At 41.1% G+C, this 14,367-nt stretch overlaps 1 protein-coding gene across 7 annotated transcripts in view; it reads left to right on the top strand.

The window, feature by feature from the left end:
* The window catches only part of LOC105678328 (opioid-binding protein/cell adhesion molecule homolog), a 176,045-nt gene extending 165,052 nt beyond the window's left edge, over positions 1-10,993 (top strand). For all 7 annotated transcript variants that reach the window (XM_067357957.1, XM_067357959.1, XM_067357958.1 and 4 more), the window contains one exon: positions 5,815-10,993. In XM_067357957.1, the coding sequence (XP_067214058.1) occupies positions 5,815-5,924 (110 nt within the window). In that variant the 3' untranslated portion in view covers positions 5,925-10,993. The remainder of the gene's footprint in view (positions 1-5,814) is intronic.
* The last annotated feature ends 3,374 nt before the right edge of the window (positions 10,994-14,367 follow it).

The raw sequence follows: 14,367 nt of genomic DNA, 5'->3' as shown, positions 1-14,367 counted from the left end.
TGTTTATTTGTTTATCAGTCTCGCGTTCGCGAATACCCGCTGCGGCGATTACGCTTGTTAATATTAAAACGCTCCATTAGCATATTCGTGGTGTAAAATTGTGGTGTACGGATTGCAAAACTAACCGGAGTAACAATTTATATTTTTGTTTTTTTTTTTTTTTTTTTTTTCTTGCCGCAGAGATTAAATAGTGGAAAATAATGAGTCGCGAGAGATAGCTCGTGCGTCGTACATGCAATTCACACAGACACACACACACATACACGCAAAACGCGGGACAGTTTAATGCCTTATGAATAAAGGTAATAGCTGGTCTTGTTCTTGTACTCCGAGAAGCTTCGCTTTGCCGGAGTTCTTTCCAATAATAAGATGCTGCTTGTTAAAAACAAAATCTCTCGCTTCAATTTTTTCCAGTCTGTGACTGCGCACAAGACAATCTGTTAGCATTAGAGTTAATTGGATACAATCAAGTAATTGGGTATTATGATCGACATATGATGTCGCAATATTTTCCTCGCGATTCAATAATCATTGGTCCTTAATGCGACACTCAGTATTGTAACTGTACGTTTGTTGTATGTTTAGAGAATCTTGAATTATTTTGCTGGCGCTATTTTGTGTTAACAAGATTTCAAAATTTCCCAAAAAAAATATTGCAACTCTAATCGACGTGATGCTGCATTTATAACATTTAATATTTTTGGCAAAAAGTTATGAAGCAAATAATTTCTCCGAACTTTTCAGCTATATATTCTCAGCGCAGCATAAATTATTTTGATCGCGTTTAATAATGTTTATCGTGATGCTTTTTAGAAGGAGTTTTTTGCAGAAAAGTCAGAAGAGAAATTATCTTTTTGCAGAATAGCAAAAAGAAAGGATAAATGGACCGTGATACTGTACACACTTCTTCTTGTGTAATAAATTAAAATCTCAAGAACTTCGCCGCAACGACATGCATTTTGCGTTTGAACTTATGTAAGCACTCAGTGCCGGTGTCTCGCTGCGTTACATCAGCGTCTCGTAAGAACGTAGAGCGTATCGTCGATGCCGCTCCCCATCGAAAAGCCCCGAGCAGTTTCATCCCCCGTGCCTGCTGTCGATTTACTTCCGCGGGTTGTCGTTTCGCGCGAGTCGCTCTCCCACTCCTCTTTCCTTCCTCTCTCTTCCCCGAACGAGTGAGCGACTCTCTTTCTCTCTCTCACTTTCTTTTTTCTCCGGAACGCTGATGCTCGTTTTCGCTGAAAAATGAGCGCTTCTTGCGACCACGCGGTCGTTCGTCGAATTGCGAGTCGTAAATTAGCTCGTGCTCCAAACGGACGTCGGCGGAAGGGAAAAAAAATACGTTCCAGCGTAGAAATCCATCCTGCCAGATGGATGCGCGAGGAGGAGGCTGTGTACGTAGATGTGCTTCAGGTAGGAAGCGAAAGAAATTCGATCCTTTCGGGTGAACGCGCCGCTTGATGCTTTCCGTTGCGGCAATGTCTTGCATCATTCTCCGGTCAAGCTCCGACGTATATATTTTCCAGTTCGATCAGGATGGAACGGTTGCATGGATGATTACGAAATCTTCCAGGAGAATATATTCAAAGGAAAACACGATGTTGCTTTATACTCGAAAATACGGCCACTGAGGGTATTGCCAGTGATTTCTCATGTATGTGCATTATTACACATTTCATAAGTTTCATGTTTGAACTATAATAGTTTCCAAATTTTCGTACCTGACGTTAGTTTGAACAGTTTGAACTGTTCAAACTGCTGTGCTTTCCACTCAAAAGGTCTAAACTATTTGACGTTCGATTTGAAGATCCGAACTGTCTAAATCGCTCGAGCTCTAAAATTTTCGACTGCTATAAATAATGATAAATTATTTAAAGCTTAAAGTTGCTCCGCTCTAATGTTGATTAGATCGCTTCTCTGGCTTTTTTCTTCTCTCAGTAGTTTATCGATAACTGAAAATATACTTGTGAAAATATAATCACGCGAGCAATAATATCATCAAGATGTGACAATTGCACAGCTTTACCAATATCAAAACAAAAAAAAAACTCGGAAATTCATGATCGCACAGAGCTACGATCTGTTCAAAATTTACGACGTCAAAGGCAAAGGGAAATCGAAAATTCTGCAGGCAACTTTGTATTCGTTACGGTTATTATGTTGTACATCTGAATTAATTTTGTACGTTTTCTGCATTTGTTGTATATGTAAAACAATATACATTTGGATATCGAGCACTTAATACGTTTAAAATATTTTATATTATGAGTTACATATATTTTGTTTGTTGTGTGTTTTTATTTTGGATAAATAGATTACTTGTCACCGAGAATTGTTAGTATCTTGGTTTTGTTGACTCGTTAGCATAAGGATTAAATTTGTTGTCTGGAAATTTTACGTTCTAAAATTTTTAGACCGTTTTACTATCTCTATTATAATATAAGTGAATAAATATAGGAGACAAAATTAAAAATAAATATCTGCTTCTTCACTGTTTGCGCAATAAATTTTGATAGATTAAATTTTGCGAAACTAAATGTTCATCACGCGAACAGTTAGCAAAATGGCAATTATATTTTTAAATATTTCACTCCACTGATGTCTTTCTCTTTTTTTTTTGTTTATTCACTTATACAGACAGTAGTAAAATGATTTAAATACTTTAAAACAGAATTGTAATGTAAACCGGAATTTTAATTTTTAAAGAAATCAATGTATGGATTAAAAGTGTAATAGATACAAATAGTGACCTGTTTGTCGAAATTAAAATTTTAAGTACAAAGCACAGAATATATGTACACTATCTTATAATACGTTGAATATTTTAAACAGAACTGTCGCAAATGTTTTGATACTGGCTCGCAGTGTGCTGTTTGTTTTCGCATTTTTTTTTGTCACTACGTTGCAGCGTACGTGCGTTGTTTGCACGCTATCACGTTGCTATCATTTGCACAGAGAGTAGACAAGACTGAAATCGTTTCGTACTTATGTGCGAAAAACACCAAAAGCATACGAAAATAGTTTAGATGTACAACATAGTATACAGAATAGGAACGGTGGATGACGCGCAAAGTTAGTTGCGCAATTTTCAATTTCTCTCCGCCGTCGTCTATTTTCTACGGATGTCGAGCGAATCGTAGCTCCGACGATCTTTTCCGCATCATTTTTTCATTGTAATAGTGATCGTACCACGTGATTGTCATATCTTTATCATTGCTTACGTAATCATAATTAATTTTATTTTTGTAAGTAAGTGATATAAAGGACAGTAATTATGAAGAGAAAAAAAGGCCATAGAGGCATCGCTGGAACAACTTCAAGCTAATAGAATTAATTTATCATTTATTTATTGCTCTAATTTTACGGTAACATTTTATAACATTTTTTAACATTTTACGATACTTTTCAATATTTTACGATACGGTACGATATGTGTAGCTTGTCGTAAAAAGGAAAATATTAAAGATTTATGTAAATTTTAATTAAAAAAATTGTTTATAAATTATTCTACTTACGTTAAATTTTATGTTTTTTTTTCTTATTACTAACTTTCTTTCTCGAGTTGGCATAAAGTTCTTGTTCAGTAACAGTTAATTGAATTAGTGCTAATATAAGTAAATAATTCTTATTATAGAGTTTTTGTTAAAATAGCGTTTAATTTTATTAGTGCTAATCTTAATAAGGGAATTCATCACGCCGTGGTATAACCGGCAGGTCGTTCCGCGCGCAATAAGGAGAAATCTGGTCACAATTTAATATTGCGAAGAAACTGCATAAATAACGCACTTAAGTAGCTCGCGTGCTTGAGGGAACGTACGCCGCGATAATGAACTTTCGCGATACCCGCGCAACACGCTGCATTAATAATAACTTCAGTATTGTTCTCGAATAAGACACTTACATTGGCCCGTGTAAGAACTGCGAGAAGAACTCTTGTAGTTCGACAGCAACTTTGAGCCACACCGGTAAGTGATTATCGGCACGGCACCTGAGGGTTCTCGCGTAAGATTCTGCCAAGATCCGCAGGTACCTATACCTCTCGATTCCTTCAGCGAGTGGAAGTTAGTTCTAACGCGTTGGCTTACACGCTTGTATGAATGTACGTATCAATGTGCCGGTTACTGTAAACTCTCGAGGAACGCGTCGCAGAAACGCCGCTGGCGTTAATATTTAGGAGGAATTTCAGTTTCCCAGATCTCTCTCTCTCTCTCTCTCTCTCTCTCTCTCTCTCTCTCTCTCTCTCTCTCTCTCTCGCTGTTTCTTGCTAGCTATCGGGAGACAAACAGTCGCGCTATTGCAATATCTAACGTAATGTCCGCTTAAATATTTGATTTATCCGAAATCGATACGCACGACGGAGAGAATTCGACTTCGCTCCGGGCGAACATTTTGAAAAGCTTTATGTCCGCAGAAGTACGCTTGGCTATTTGGCATAGGGGCGCGCCTGTTTTTGCGTCACTACACTGTTATTACAGCTATTTCATTTATTTATGTCTCGTGCGTTTAAAATACCATTATTGTTCGCCGAATTATTTCCCGAACAATGCGTTTATTTTGATATCGATAACAGTTCGATGAATTGGTTAGAAAGTTTATGTTTAGATTTACCATCGTGTTTAGATTTACAAGCGATCGGCCACCGTTTTGTTTACACTAATTGTCGCACAATTTGTAAAACTAATATATGTACAAAACTTGTAGTGTGTACTTTTCATCATGATACTCTCAAATATTCACGTATTCGTAGTTGACAATAATTAATGTATAAGCTAATGCACTACTAATTTTGTACAATCACGGTTAATTATACGTAATTATTTCAATAAATGTTAGTGTATCGCTTTGATTATCACATGCACGCAGAAAATTATTCTAATACGGTGCAATGAATATTGCATAATTGGATGCAATCAAATCAATGCATCGCTTAGTTAACATCAAGTATGCAAGTTTCTTTGCAATTTTAATTCGTGTCTTAATCATCGAAATATGTAATATCAAAAAGATATTTGGTATGCGTTAATATATGTCGTGCACGACGGTAGTTTATAAAAAAACATACGCGTATTTGTGAGTTGACTTGTAAGAGAGTTTCTTGTCGATATTATTTGTCGGTATTATTTGTCGCTATTATTCGTCGATATTATTTGTCGGTTTATTACAAAGTCTTTCGGCACGCGCTTTTGTCGGTTTGTTACAAAGTCTTTCGGCCCGCGCTTTGATGCCATAGATCAAGTCGGGTATAAATTCGGTGTCGCGCAATGATTGAGTTTAGTAATTTCTGAAATCTCAAAACGTTCGGATCTCTTACAAGCGATTCAATATTGCGAAGGCTCAGGACAAATAATACAGTCTCAAGGCGTTGCCAAGCGACTCAGGACCATTAAGGTTCCTAGGCGTTGTCGCATCTCGTAATTCGAGATTACTGATTCTAAAGTTTGCGAGATTTTAACTGTTGGTGAAAAAATACTAAGCAATTATTTTGTGGACCTGCAATAAACATCTATATTATACGAAAGAGTTATTATTATTCGAATACGCGAAAACGCAACTCGGATATCAAGGTTATTCGGGTTGAGAACAATATTGATGTGGAGTTTGTTGAAAAACTTGCGATAAGAGTAAAGATCAGAGGATCTGTGTATCACGCGCGCTGCATACATTCCTCTCAGGCACACAAATTTCTCGAGGAGGCGAGAGAAGGCTAAGACGGGGAGAACAAGCGGCGATGTAAATTTTCCATTTGCCCATCCCCGACCGCCTAGTCCCTGTCTGCAAAATAATTTATGTGTATGCGGCTTTCTTGGGTTTCAGGGGAGCATCCGGCGGCCATGCAGCACGGGAACTCTAGTAACAGCGGCGCAGCCACGAGGACGCTCGCGCTGCTCCTGTTGCTCCTGCACGCCGGCTCCTTCGCGAGGTGACTGGTCGATCACGAGGCGCTGTAGTAAGAGAGTACGGCCGATAGTTTCACCCAGGCGAGATCGGGACGACCACGAGGATGGTGCAAGGGAGGCGAAGCCAGAAGAGAAGACCAGGGGTGCACCCCACCCGCGCTAATCACCCGCCGAACTCTATAAATCTCCGCCCCCGATTTTCGCGACCGTCGATCGCGATCGACTCGGAATAGCAAAGTGTGCGGAGGGGGCGAAGGAGAAGACAATGTGCGGGGCTAACAGCGACCGCAAAGAGAGTTCGCCAACTTTGCTCTCGCTTCCGGAGCACGAAACCCAGCTAATCCTGTCCAGTCCACATTTCCTTGAGCGACCACCCCGTCTGCACGTCTCATGCGATTGCATGCATTCATAACCACACGTCGAGGCTCACGCTACAACGATTTCCACTGGACTTTTCATTCGTAGCTTGTGTGACGCATTGACGCCGACCGGGATTGACAGAGCGTGTAGATTCGCCGACGAGCGAACTGCTCGCGCGAACGATCGAATTCGAGGACGAGCGAACACGCGGAATGGACTGACGCATTTTGACAAGAACGAACGATTTCTCTTAGGTCGGCGCGACGGGATTAGCATTTCTTTGCCGCCGGTCGGCGCCCGCGTAGAGACGAGGAAATCTATCGGCGATGCAGCTGACTCCTGCGGATCTCGAGAGGTAAGAACCAACCATGTTTTCGTCCGAGACCGACCGGTGACCTAGTTACGCTGGCAAAACTATCCTGGAATTCCACTCAATTTCTGGTCGCCGGAAGCGGTATCGTTTCTTTCTCGTGGAGAACAAATATTTTGAGGTTCGTCGGACTTATCCGCTCTCGCGAAAACTTCTGAGATATACGTATATATGACGCGCTGCGTCATACGAATGTCTCGTAAGCCGCCGGATGTGCACTTCGACCCGCTGAAACTTTACGTCGCTCTCGAGCGCAGCTTCTTTTCAATCCGTCGCAGATCGTCCTACGTGCATTGCAATCTCGTATTCACAATAAAGAATTACTGCCACTGTTAGAATATCAATTTACTGTCCGTTAAAAGATATATAACGTGTGTTTAAATTTGAAATGCATATCTTAAATTTAATCTATTATAAGTCAGTGAGTGAAATGATTATTTTACATTGCATCTTTCTAACACCATTAAGAAACGGCCATTTGACTGAATGTTGATCCCACGTTATTCCAGAGTACAACAGCGAAGAAAATAAATTATACAGATTAGAGAAATATTATATCGTAAACCTACCTTTATAAATTTATGACTGTCGGACCATTTTGAAAAAAAGACTGCAATTTTCTTCGCTGAACTTAGCGTCCTTTTAGTCCATTTAGCGCGAAGATTTTGCCAGAAATAAATATTTCTCTCGATCGTTCTCGCCGCCCGCTATGGACTAGCAAACGGAATCGGCTACGACAATAATAATCGATTTTCGCCTTTCGCGAAAGACGAAAAAGCCACTGAAGTATCCCTAAATTATGCAGTCCGGACCGTGCGAAATTCGTAGCTTGGCAAGGGAGAACGCCCGCAGTTTCGTCCGGCGTTCCATTTGCATCGCAGGACGCGGAATTTACGAGCTCGGGAGTCGTCGAACCTCGATGCGGCTATGAGACCGTCGCCTATCCGTGTGCGTGTATGATAGACCCGATAAGTTATATAACTAAGCTCGACGTACCGTCGTTCGCGAGAGGGAAATATTGGCTTGGTCGATACAAGGGTCTGGGCCGTTATATATTCACGTTATATCTGGTGCCTTGATTATGCTAAGGCAGAGCGCGCTCAACTTGCGTGCTTAATTACTGCTTTATGTGATTATTTTCCCTCATAATTGAATGAAAACAGCTCGATTTATTCTTATCGATTTCATTCTCGCGCAGATATTCTACTTATTACGTTCATCAATAATATATAACACGTATTAGCTTTCTCTGGAATTCTATTTACAGGACGTATTGTCACAATTTGACTGTCTGACTCGGCACCATCCGGTAATATCAAATATATATCAAATTAATTGCATTCCAACCGAGATGATCGAGATTGTATCACGTAGCACGGTCTGGTGTGCGGTCGCAGTTAACGCAGCCAGCTGACGCGCCCGGAATGTTCTTCGAATAAAGTTGCATCTAGCGTTCGGTCGCGGATTGCGAACACCGTCGACCCGGGAAATATATCGGGCGCGAAAGTGACGGAAAGTTTCTCTCGGAAAGCGGAGCCGCGGTGACGCGACGCCACGAAACGCCACGAACGCGATTGATTCGCGTGATAATTCCCTCGTTGGGATCTCAATGCGATGGGAAGGCTCTCGTGAACCGCCGATGGCGTTGATTAAGTATCCGATGACATCTGTGTCTCAACTTCTACATATCTTAATCTGTCATTACCGCTAATTTTCCCTTCGCAATCGATGTCTCCTCTGAGTGACGCACGCATTTTTAATCACACACCAAAATCATGCATCGCGAGTTCGCACACTGATCAAGGCTTTAGTTCCGGAAGCGAGAATACGAGATTTGCCGGCGAAAAGGCGCGCGTGGAAAGCGCAGTGCGGACGACGCGCGAGAGACAATGCGCGTGGGTGCGCGGACTCACGCTCGTTAAGATAATGTTAAGCTTTAAATGATAAAAAAAAAATCGTATCGTACTGGTCTATCCGTGTATACCTCTTCATAGATCTCTCCGATCGCAGTGGGTTGGTCTCGTAGCGTGCACAGAATCCGAGGCGCGTTGGAAAACGCGCTCGTAATGCGCAATGTGGAATACGTCGTTCCGGATAATAACGCATCGCGGCATACTATTTTCAAGGAACGCGCATGACGCCGCTCGATAAATATTCAGCCGCGCGACAGATAGAGCTATTGACGGTCGGGAAAATCGAGAGAAAGAAATCCTGATCATTGTTTGTTTTATTCAGATTTTTTTTGCATTCTTCTGCAAACAAATGGAAAAATCAATAAGTTAAAAGACGTAATTGTACGACTAAATATACCCTAATGCATTTTGAATTCGATTTGTTGGAAAAATATTAGGTTACTAGATAAAGGTAGGTATACGTAACTATTCATTGTACTTTTATTAATGCTATATAAAACGAGAGATGAATAATTTCGCTTTTTCAAAAATGAAAATACTGGATTTGTATAGAAATCAATATAGAGTTAATCATCTAAAAAATTTAAAAGATATAAATATTCTAAGATATTAACATGAATGAAAACGAAAAATTTAAATCCGTTCTTGTTGCAATTTTAACGATCTACTTTCTAACGATCAAATTTTAGATTATTTTAAAATTCAATAGATGTACGATTTTTATTATGATTTAATGATCTTTTTATTCTTGTTATTTTTAGTCTTTTATCAATTTATCTTTTTTCTTTTTTTAAATTGTAAAACGAAGGAGCTTCATACTGATGATACGAGAATTTTATAAAAAATGTAATAAAAAAAAAATAGAGAGAAATTTTTTTTATTATCTTCGCCTGCTTTATCACTGACGAGTGAAAATGATTTTCGTGCCGAGTGTCGCCTTAGGGACACGATACGCCTCGGATACGCGTTATCAGCAACGTGATCGACCCACGAATAGCCGTACTGTACATACCTTCTTGAATGTAACGATCGCTGTAACTCTCTTCGGCATGACTAAGAACCACGATGTAACTTTTACTAATTCACACTGTTAGATCGATCGAGTGCTTCGTCAGGTGAAACGCAGTCATTGCACGAGACTCCCATCATCAATCAGGATGAATAGGTCTGGATGATCAATGGTTTGGCAATAGAAGTTCTGAATGTAGTGGGTGTATTTTTTCCAGCTAAATTAAATTGAAACTCTCGGACGAAAGAAAGAGGAAAGGTTGCATTGCAAAATTGAATGTTTTATCGCCGTGATTATTGCGCTGGGCAAAATCAGTCGGTACTGTCAATAGAGAGAGAGAGAGAGAGAGAGAGAAAGAGAGAGAAAGAGAGCGAAAGAAAGATATCACTTGATCTCCAAACGAATCGACCATCGGATCAAAGATTAGGAAGTAATTGCCGAGAAAAGTAATTAGCGAAGATGCAGCACAACTTTGTAAATAAAATAAATTCGATTGTATTGTCACGGCTCGCTCGTACGAACCAGAAGTGCGCAAGACGCGAAATCTGTCACTAAAATCTTTTCCGAATTTAACGCGTCCAATCGTTTCGCTCACGTCTTACTCTCTTCTCGATTTACAGATGCACCGAAGTGCAGAGATAAATATTAACTCTTCCGCTACCAAGAGGGAGAAGCTTTGCTCTCGGACAGAGATACAACGGAAAAACTGCTTTGGGGAATAATTTTGGAATTTCGCCAGGTAATGGAAGAGTTAAACAGTCCGACATATCGCGATGAAATTTTGCGCACCTCTGAGTCCGATATTTCGCGGGCGATCGAAAGGTTTCCGCTAATGTAAGAGACGGCGAAGAGAACGCACGACGTGGTTGTATGTTCCTGAGAGAAGAGTTCCCGAAAGAGCGTATTCCCGGTGAACGGCGGTTCCGCCGTCTGTTTTCGAGCAACGGGAACGAGTTTCGCAAAATCCACCATTGCCATGTTGCACATCCTTTCTCCCGCTCTCCTTTCACCCATCGACACCCCGTCATCCCACTCTTCCCCCGTGCTTTTTTATACGCCGAACGAGATCTGTCCTCGTTAGTACTTGTAAATGGCTTTCGCGCGCACGCGGATGTCGCTAATCCTGCTTCTGTATATTCCGAAAAGGATATGAAAGCGAGACGGACGCGGGCGCGATTAATTGACTCGCGCGAGCCGCGAGCCCCCGAGCTCGCGTCCGAACGAGAACGACTGGTAGCGAGTAAGTTTAACCCGATTGTACGAGATCAATTACTTGTTAGCACACGAGCGATCAGCGTACGCTCTTAGTGACACTACTCAAAGGATGTTTAACGAAACGTACCATTAATGTATATATAAACGAGCAGTACCGACTTTATCGTTTATGTTGAATCCAATTGTACCAGAATTCGTAAGGCAATTAAAAGAGAAGAAATAACGATTATTTGTGGGAGACAGATGGAGATTCTCATTCCGCGAGCCTCCGCCCGGGGCGGCTGCCGAACGCGTCGATATTTCCCCCTGCTTAAAAATCCGCACGAGAAATCGGATCATTTATTTGCATAACGCTGCGCCTCGACTCTCTTCGCATTTTTAATTAAACGGTCAGATTTTTCGTTAAATTTATTTTAAGATTCAGCTTGTTTTCTGCGTACAAAACGGGGGATCGATGTGCGTGGGATTGTCATTACGAACAATCTCGTGCAGAAATTAAACGTTGCGAAATATTTTATTTTCACTGTACTCGATATACTTATTTTTCTTGATAATATGATTATTTTTCTGTTATGAAAAGTGGCCATTCTGCTACATCAATTTTACAGCAACAAAATGCTCTCCCGTCCCGAAACAATCGACATGTCGCAATTCCAGCTCCCATCCTAGTCACATTTTTCCTTTTCTTCCCACAGTTCCTGAATCAGAAATTTCGTAGCAATGAGGGATTTGAAGCGTAAGAAGAAGAAGAAGAAGCGCGGTAAGCCGATAAAGACAACACATCGGGGACAGCTCGTGTCTTCGTCTCGGTCGCTGCGTTGGAAGCTCGCTTCGCCGACGGGTAAGTACCTGGTCCTTTGTCTACGAGTATGTACCCTTGACGTGATGTACGGAGGTCATTTGCATCCCGGGAAGCCAGTCTCGATATAGCTCCGATACGCCGCTGCTGTCGATAAACAGCGCTCTGCGTAAACGCGTCTCCCTTATGCGCGCCCCAATAGATACATCGGCATTCAGGTGCCTCAATGAATACTCACACCGGCCATTTCTCATCATATCTTACGCCGTACCTACTTAGTGGCACTTAAGCGGATATCCTCGCAGTCCATGTCCCTCCCCTTGAAAGGGAGGCTCGACTGGCCGACTGGCCGGCCGATTGCCAGCGGGGACAATTTCGACGTAAGCTCCCGGTTGGACGGGCGCGACCAGATTAGGATCGATCTAGGTCACCAGGTGGACACGCTCGAGGAACAACGGGCAAATATGATTTCGCCCAGCGTTAATCCGTTTAGCGCCCGTGTCCGTAAAATCAATCGCGATTCGCTGCGGACCGTTCACGGGCGAGAACTTTTTCTCGTTGCCTTCATCGAATATTTGTGCGCGTTAGCGATTTTGCGGGAGCTTTCAGACTTTTTATCGAACAATCGAGAGAGGTATAATAATTAACCGAGCTACTTGGCAGATAGAGAAAAGTTTGTCTGAGCAATGTTGTTTGTATAGTCCGCTTCACGCTGGGGCTCATTGTACAAAACAAGTGAGAAGAAAATGAGCTATTGCTGCGAATAATACTTAGATTTAATCAACTATGTCTTGATAATAAAATTTTATTTTAATACGAGAATTCTTCATAATTTAAAATACCATAAAAATAAAATCGTGGAAATTCGAATATTGAATAAAAAGTTCACCTCTATCGAATATTGATAACGCGCTAATCGATTGTAAAACAGGTTTATAAAAAATTTCCCATTATACATTCGCGCATCGAGCGCGAACATAAAGAATTCAGATTAAATTGCCAAGAGATAGAATGCAGATTCACCGTTGGTATCATTGAAAAAAAAAATATATATATATATATATATATATATATATCAGAGCGGAGTGTTTCGTTCAAGTTATATGTTTTGACCCGCGACGAAACGTCATGATGAATGTTAATTAAAACGGCGGATTGGTTTGCCCCAATTTCTCCACCGCTGTGACGTAACACGCTCTGCAGCCGGCGTTTGTCTGACCTGCCGGTTTTTATTGCTCCGTAGTGTAGCAATAATTTAGTTTCAGTCGACCGCGCGTGAGGAAAAGCAATCCGCGTCGATGCCACTCTCGAATCGTGTTCCGCAGCAGCCACTAAATCATAGCAGTTTAAGTGCGACCGTAAACAAGTGTCATAAAGAGCGAGAGCGCCAAGGGGGAGCGAGGGAGGCTTTTTCAGGATGTGCCGCGATCGTAATTTACTTGGGCTCGTTTGTCCCGTTCGAAATAATATTAATGCGCGCGTGTGCTCGGATTCGTTGCGGCGCGCTGTTAAATTTTCCCTCTCCCCCGTAAAAAGCTCACTACGTTTTACCCGTTGCGACAACAGCTTTTTACGACGTCGCGTCTGTCGCTGTCACATATTGACGAGACGTCACAATTGATAACATTCACGCGCGGCAACATCGGTTATCGCAAATAATACGCTAAGGTAACAAAAACGGATCTATATGTGTACGACGGTGGGATTAACTCTTCACTCGTGGTAAGTATTTTTTACACGCGGATAAAAGAGATTGTATAACGTTTCAAAATGTTTGAGCCGCTTAGTTTGATCGAACTGTCAGTCGAATCGCGAAAAAGTTATTAAAACAGACACGTAGCATCGGCTGCGCGTATATATTATATTTTATTGAAACAAATTTGTGTCGCAATATTTTAATTTACGTTATTTCCAAGATAAAAGGTTTGTCTGGAGAAAAAACAGTTTTTATTTAGATTTCGCCCCGAGTGTATGTCATGAATTTTAAGTACTGCGTACTCTCGTACGGAGAAAAACTTGAATTTCCTTGTGTTTCTAATTTTTAAAGAAACGTAGGTACATCTTGCGATCTTGCCATTCTTGAAGCTACTACAAAATTAAAAAATGCATATCGTCGGAGACGAGTCTAGAGCAGCGAGAAATATTAAAAACAAGTAATATTCCTAATGTATACAGACCCTGAGGCCACGAGTGACAAGTCACAACCTATTTTTCACAGCGGTGCCGGTGGAAACGTGATCTCTTGGCATTTTTGCCATTAAGAGAAAATTGAATGTAGAATATATCTTCTTTTTTTTTACACTGAAAAAAACTGTTGTTCTATCCAAGTTATTCATCATTTTATACTTTCCATATATTGCTTAAACTTGTTACTAACTCGCGTGAAAATATCAGTGATAATCAAATTTGCATTAAAGAAATGTCGATCTAAGTTAATCCAAGAATTAACGAACGAAACCCGTAGCTTCTATTAACCAAAGTCATCAATTGAAAGGGGTTGTAGTGTGCAAGAGGATCCGATAGAGAGACCGACGTATCCTCGCGATGCTATTTGGAGTTTCGGTTCTAAGGTTAGTCAGATTTGCGGGTTAGGTTGACCCAAGACACAACACCGAGGCCTTTTGATCTACCTAATGTGCATTTGAGAAGACGCGCTTGGCATCTGCCATCGAATTAACACTGCAATAATAGGCGCATATGCGGTAAGCTATACCTGTGCGTCCATGACTACACTGTTATATGTGCCTGAGGTAATTATGTGGGCAATGTTCGTACACATAGTACGTACGCGTAACAAAGGACTT

This window comes from Linepithema humile, chromosome 6, assembly GCF_040581485.1.
Source record: "Linepithema humile isolate Giens D197 chromosome 6, Lhum_UNIL_v1.0, whole genome shotgun sequence".
Classification (NCBI taxonomy): Eukaryota; Metazoa; Arthropoda; class Insecta; order Hymenoptera; family Formicidae; genus Linepithema; species Linepithema humile.
The sequence above is the reverse complement of the archived record's forward strand: the minus strand, read 5'-3'. Positions and strand labels throughout refer to the sequence as shown.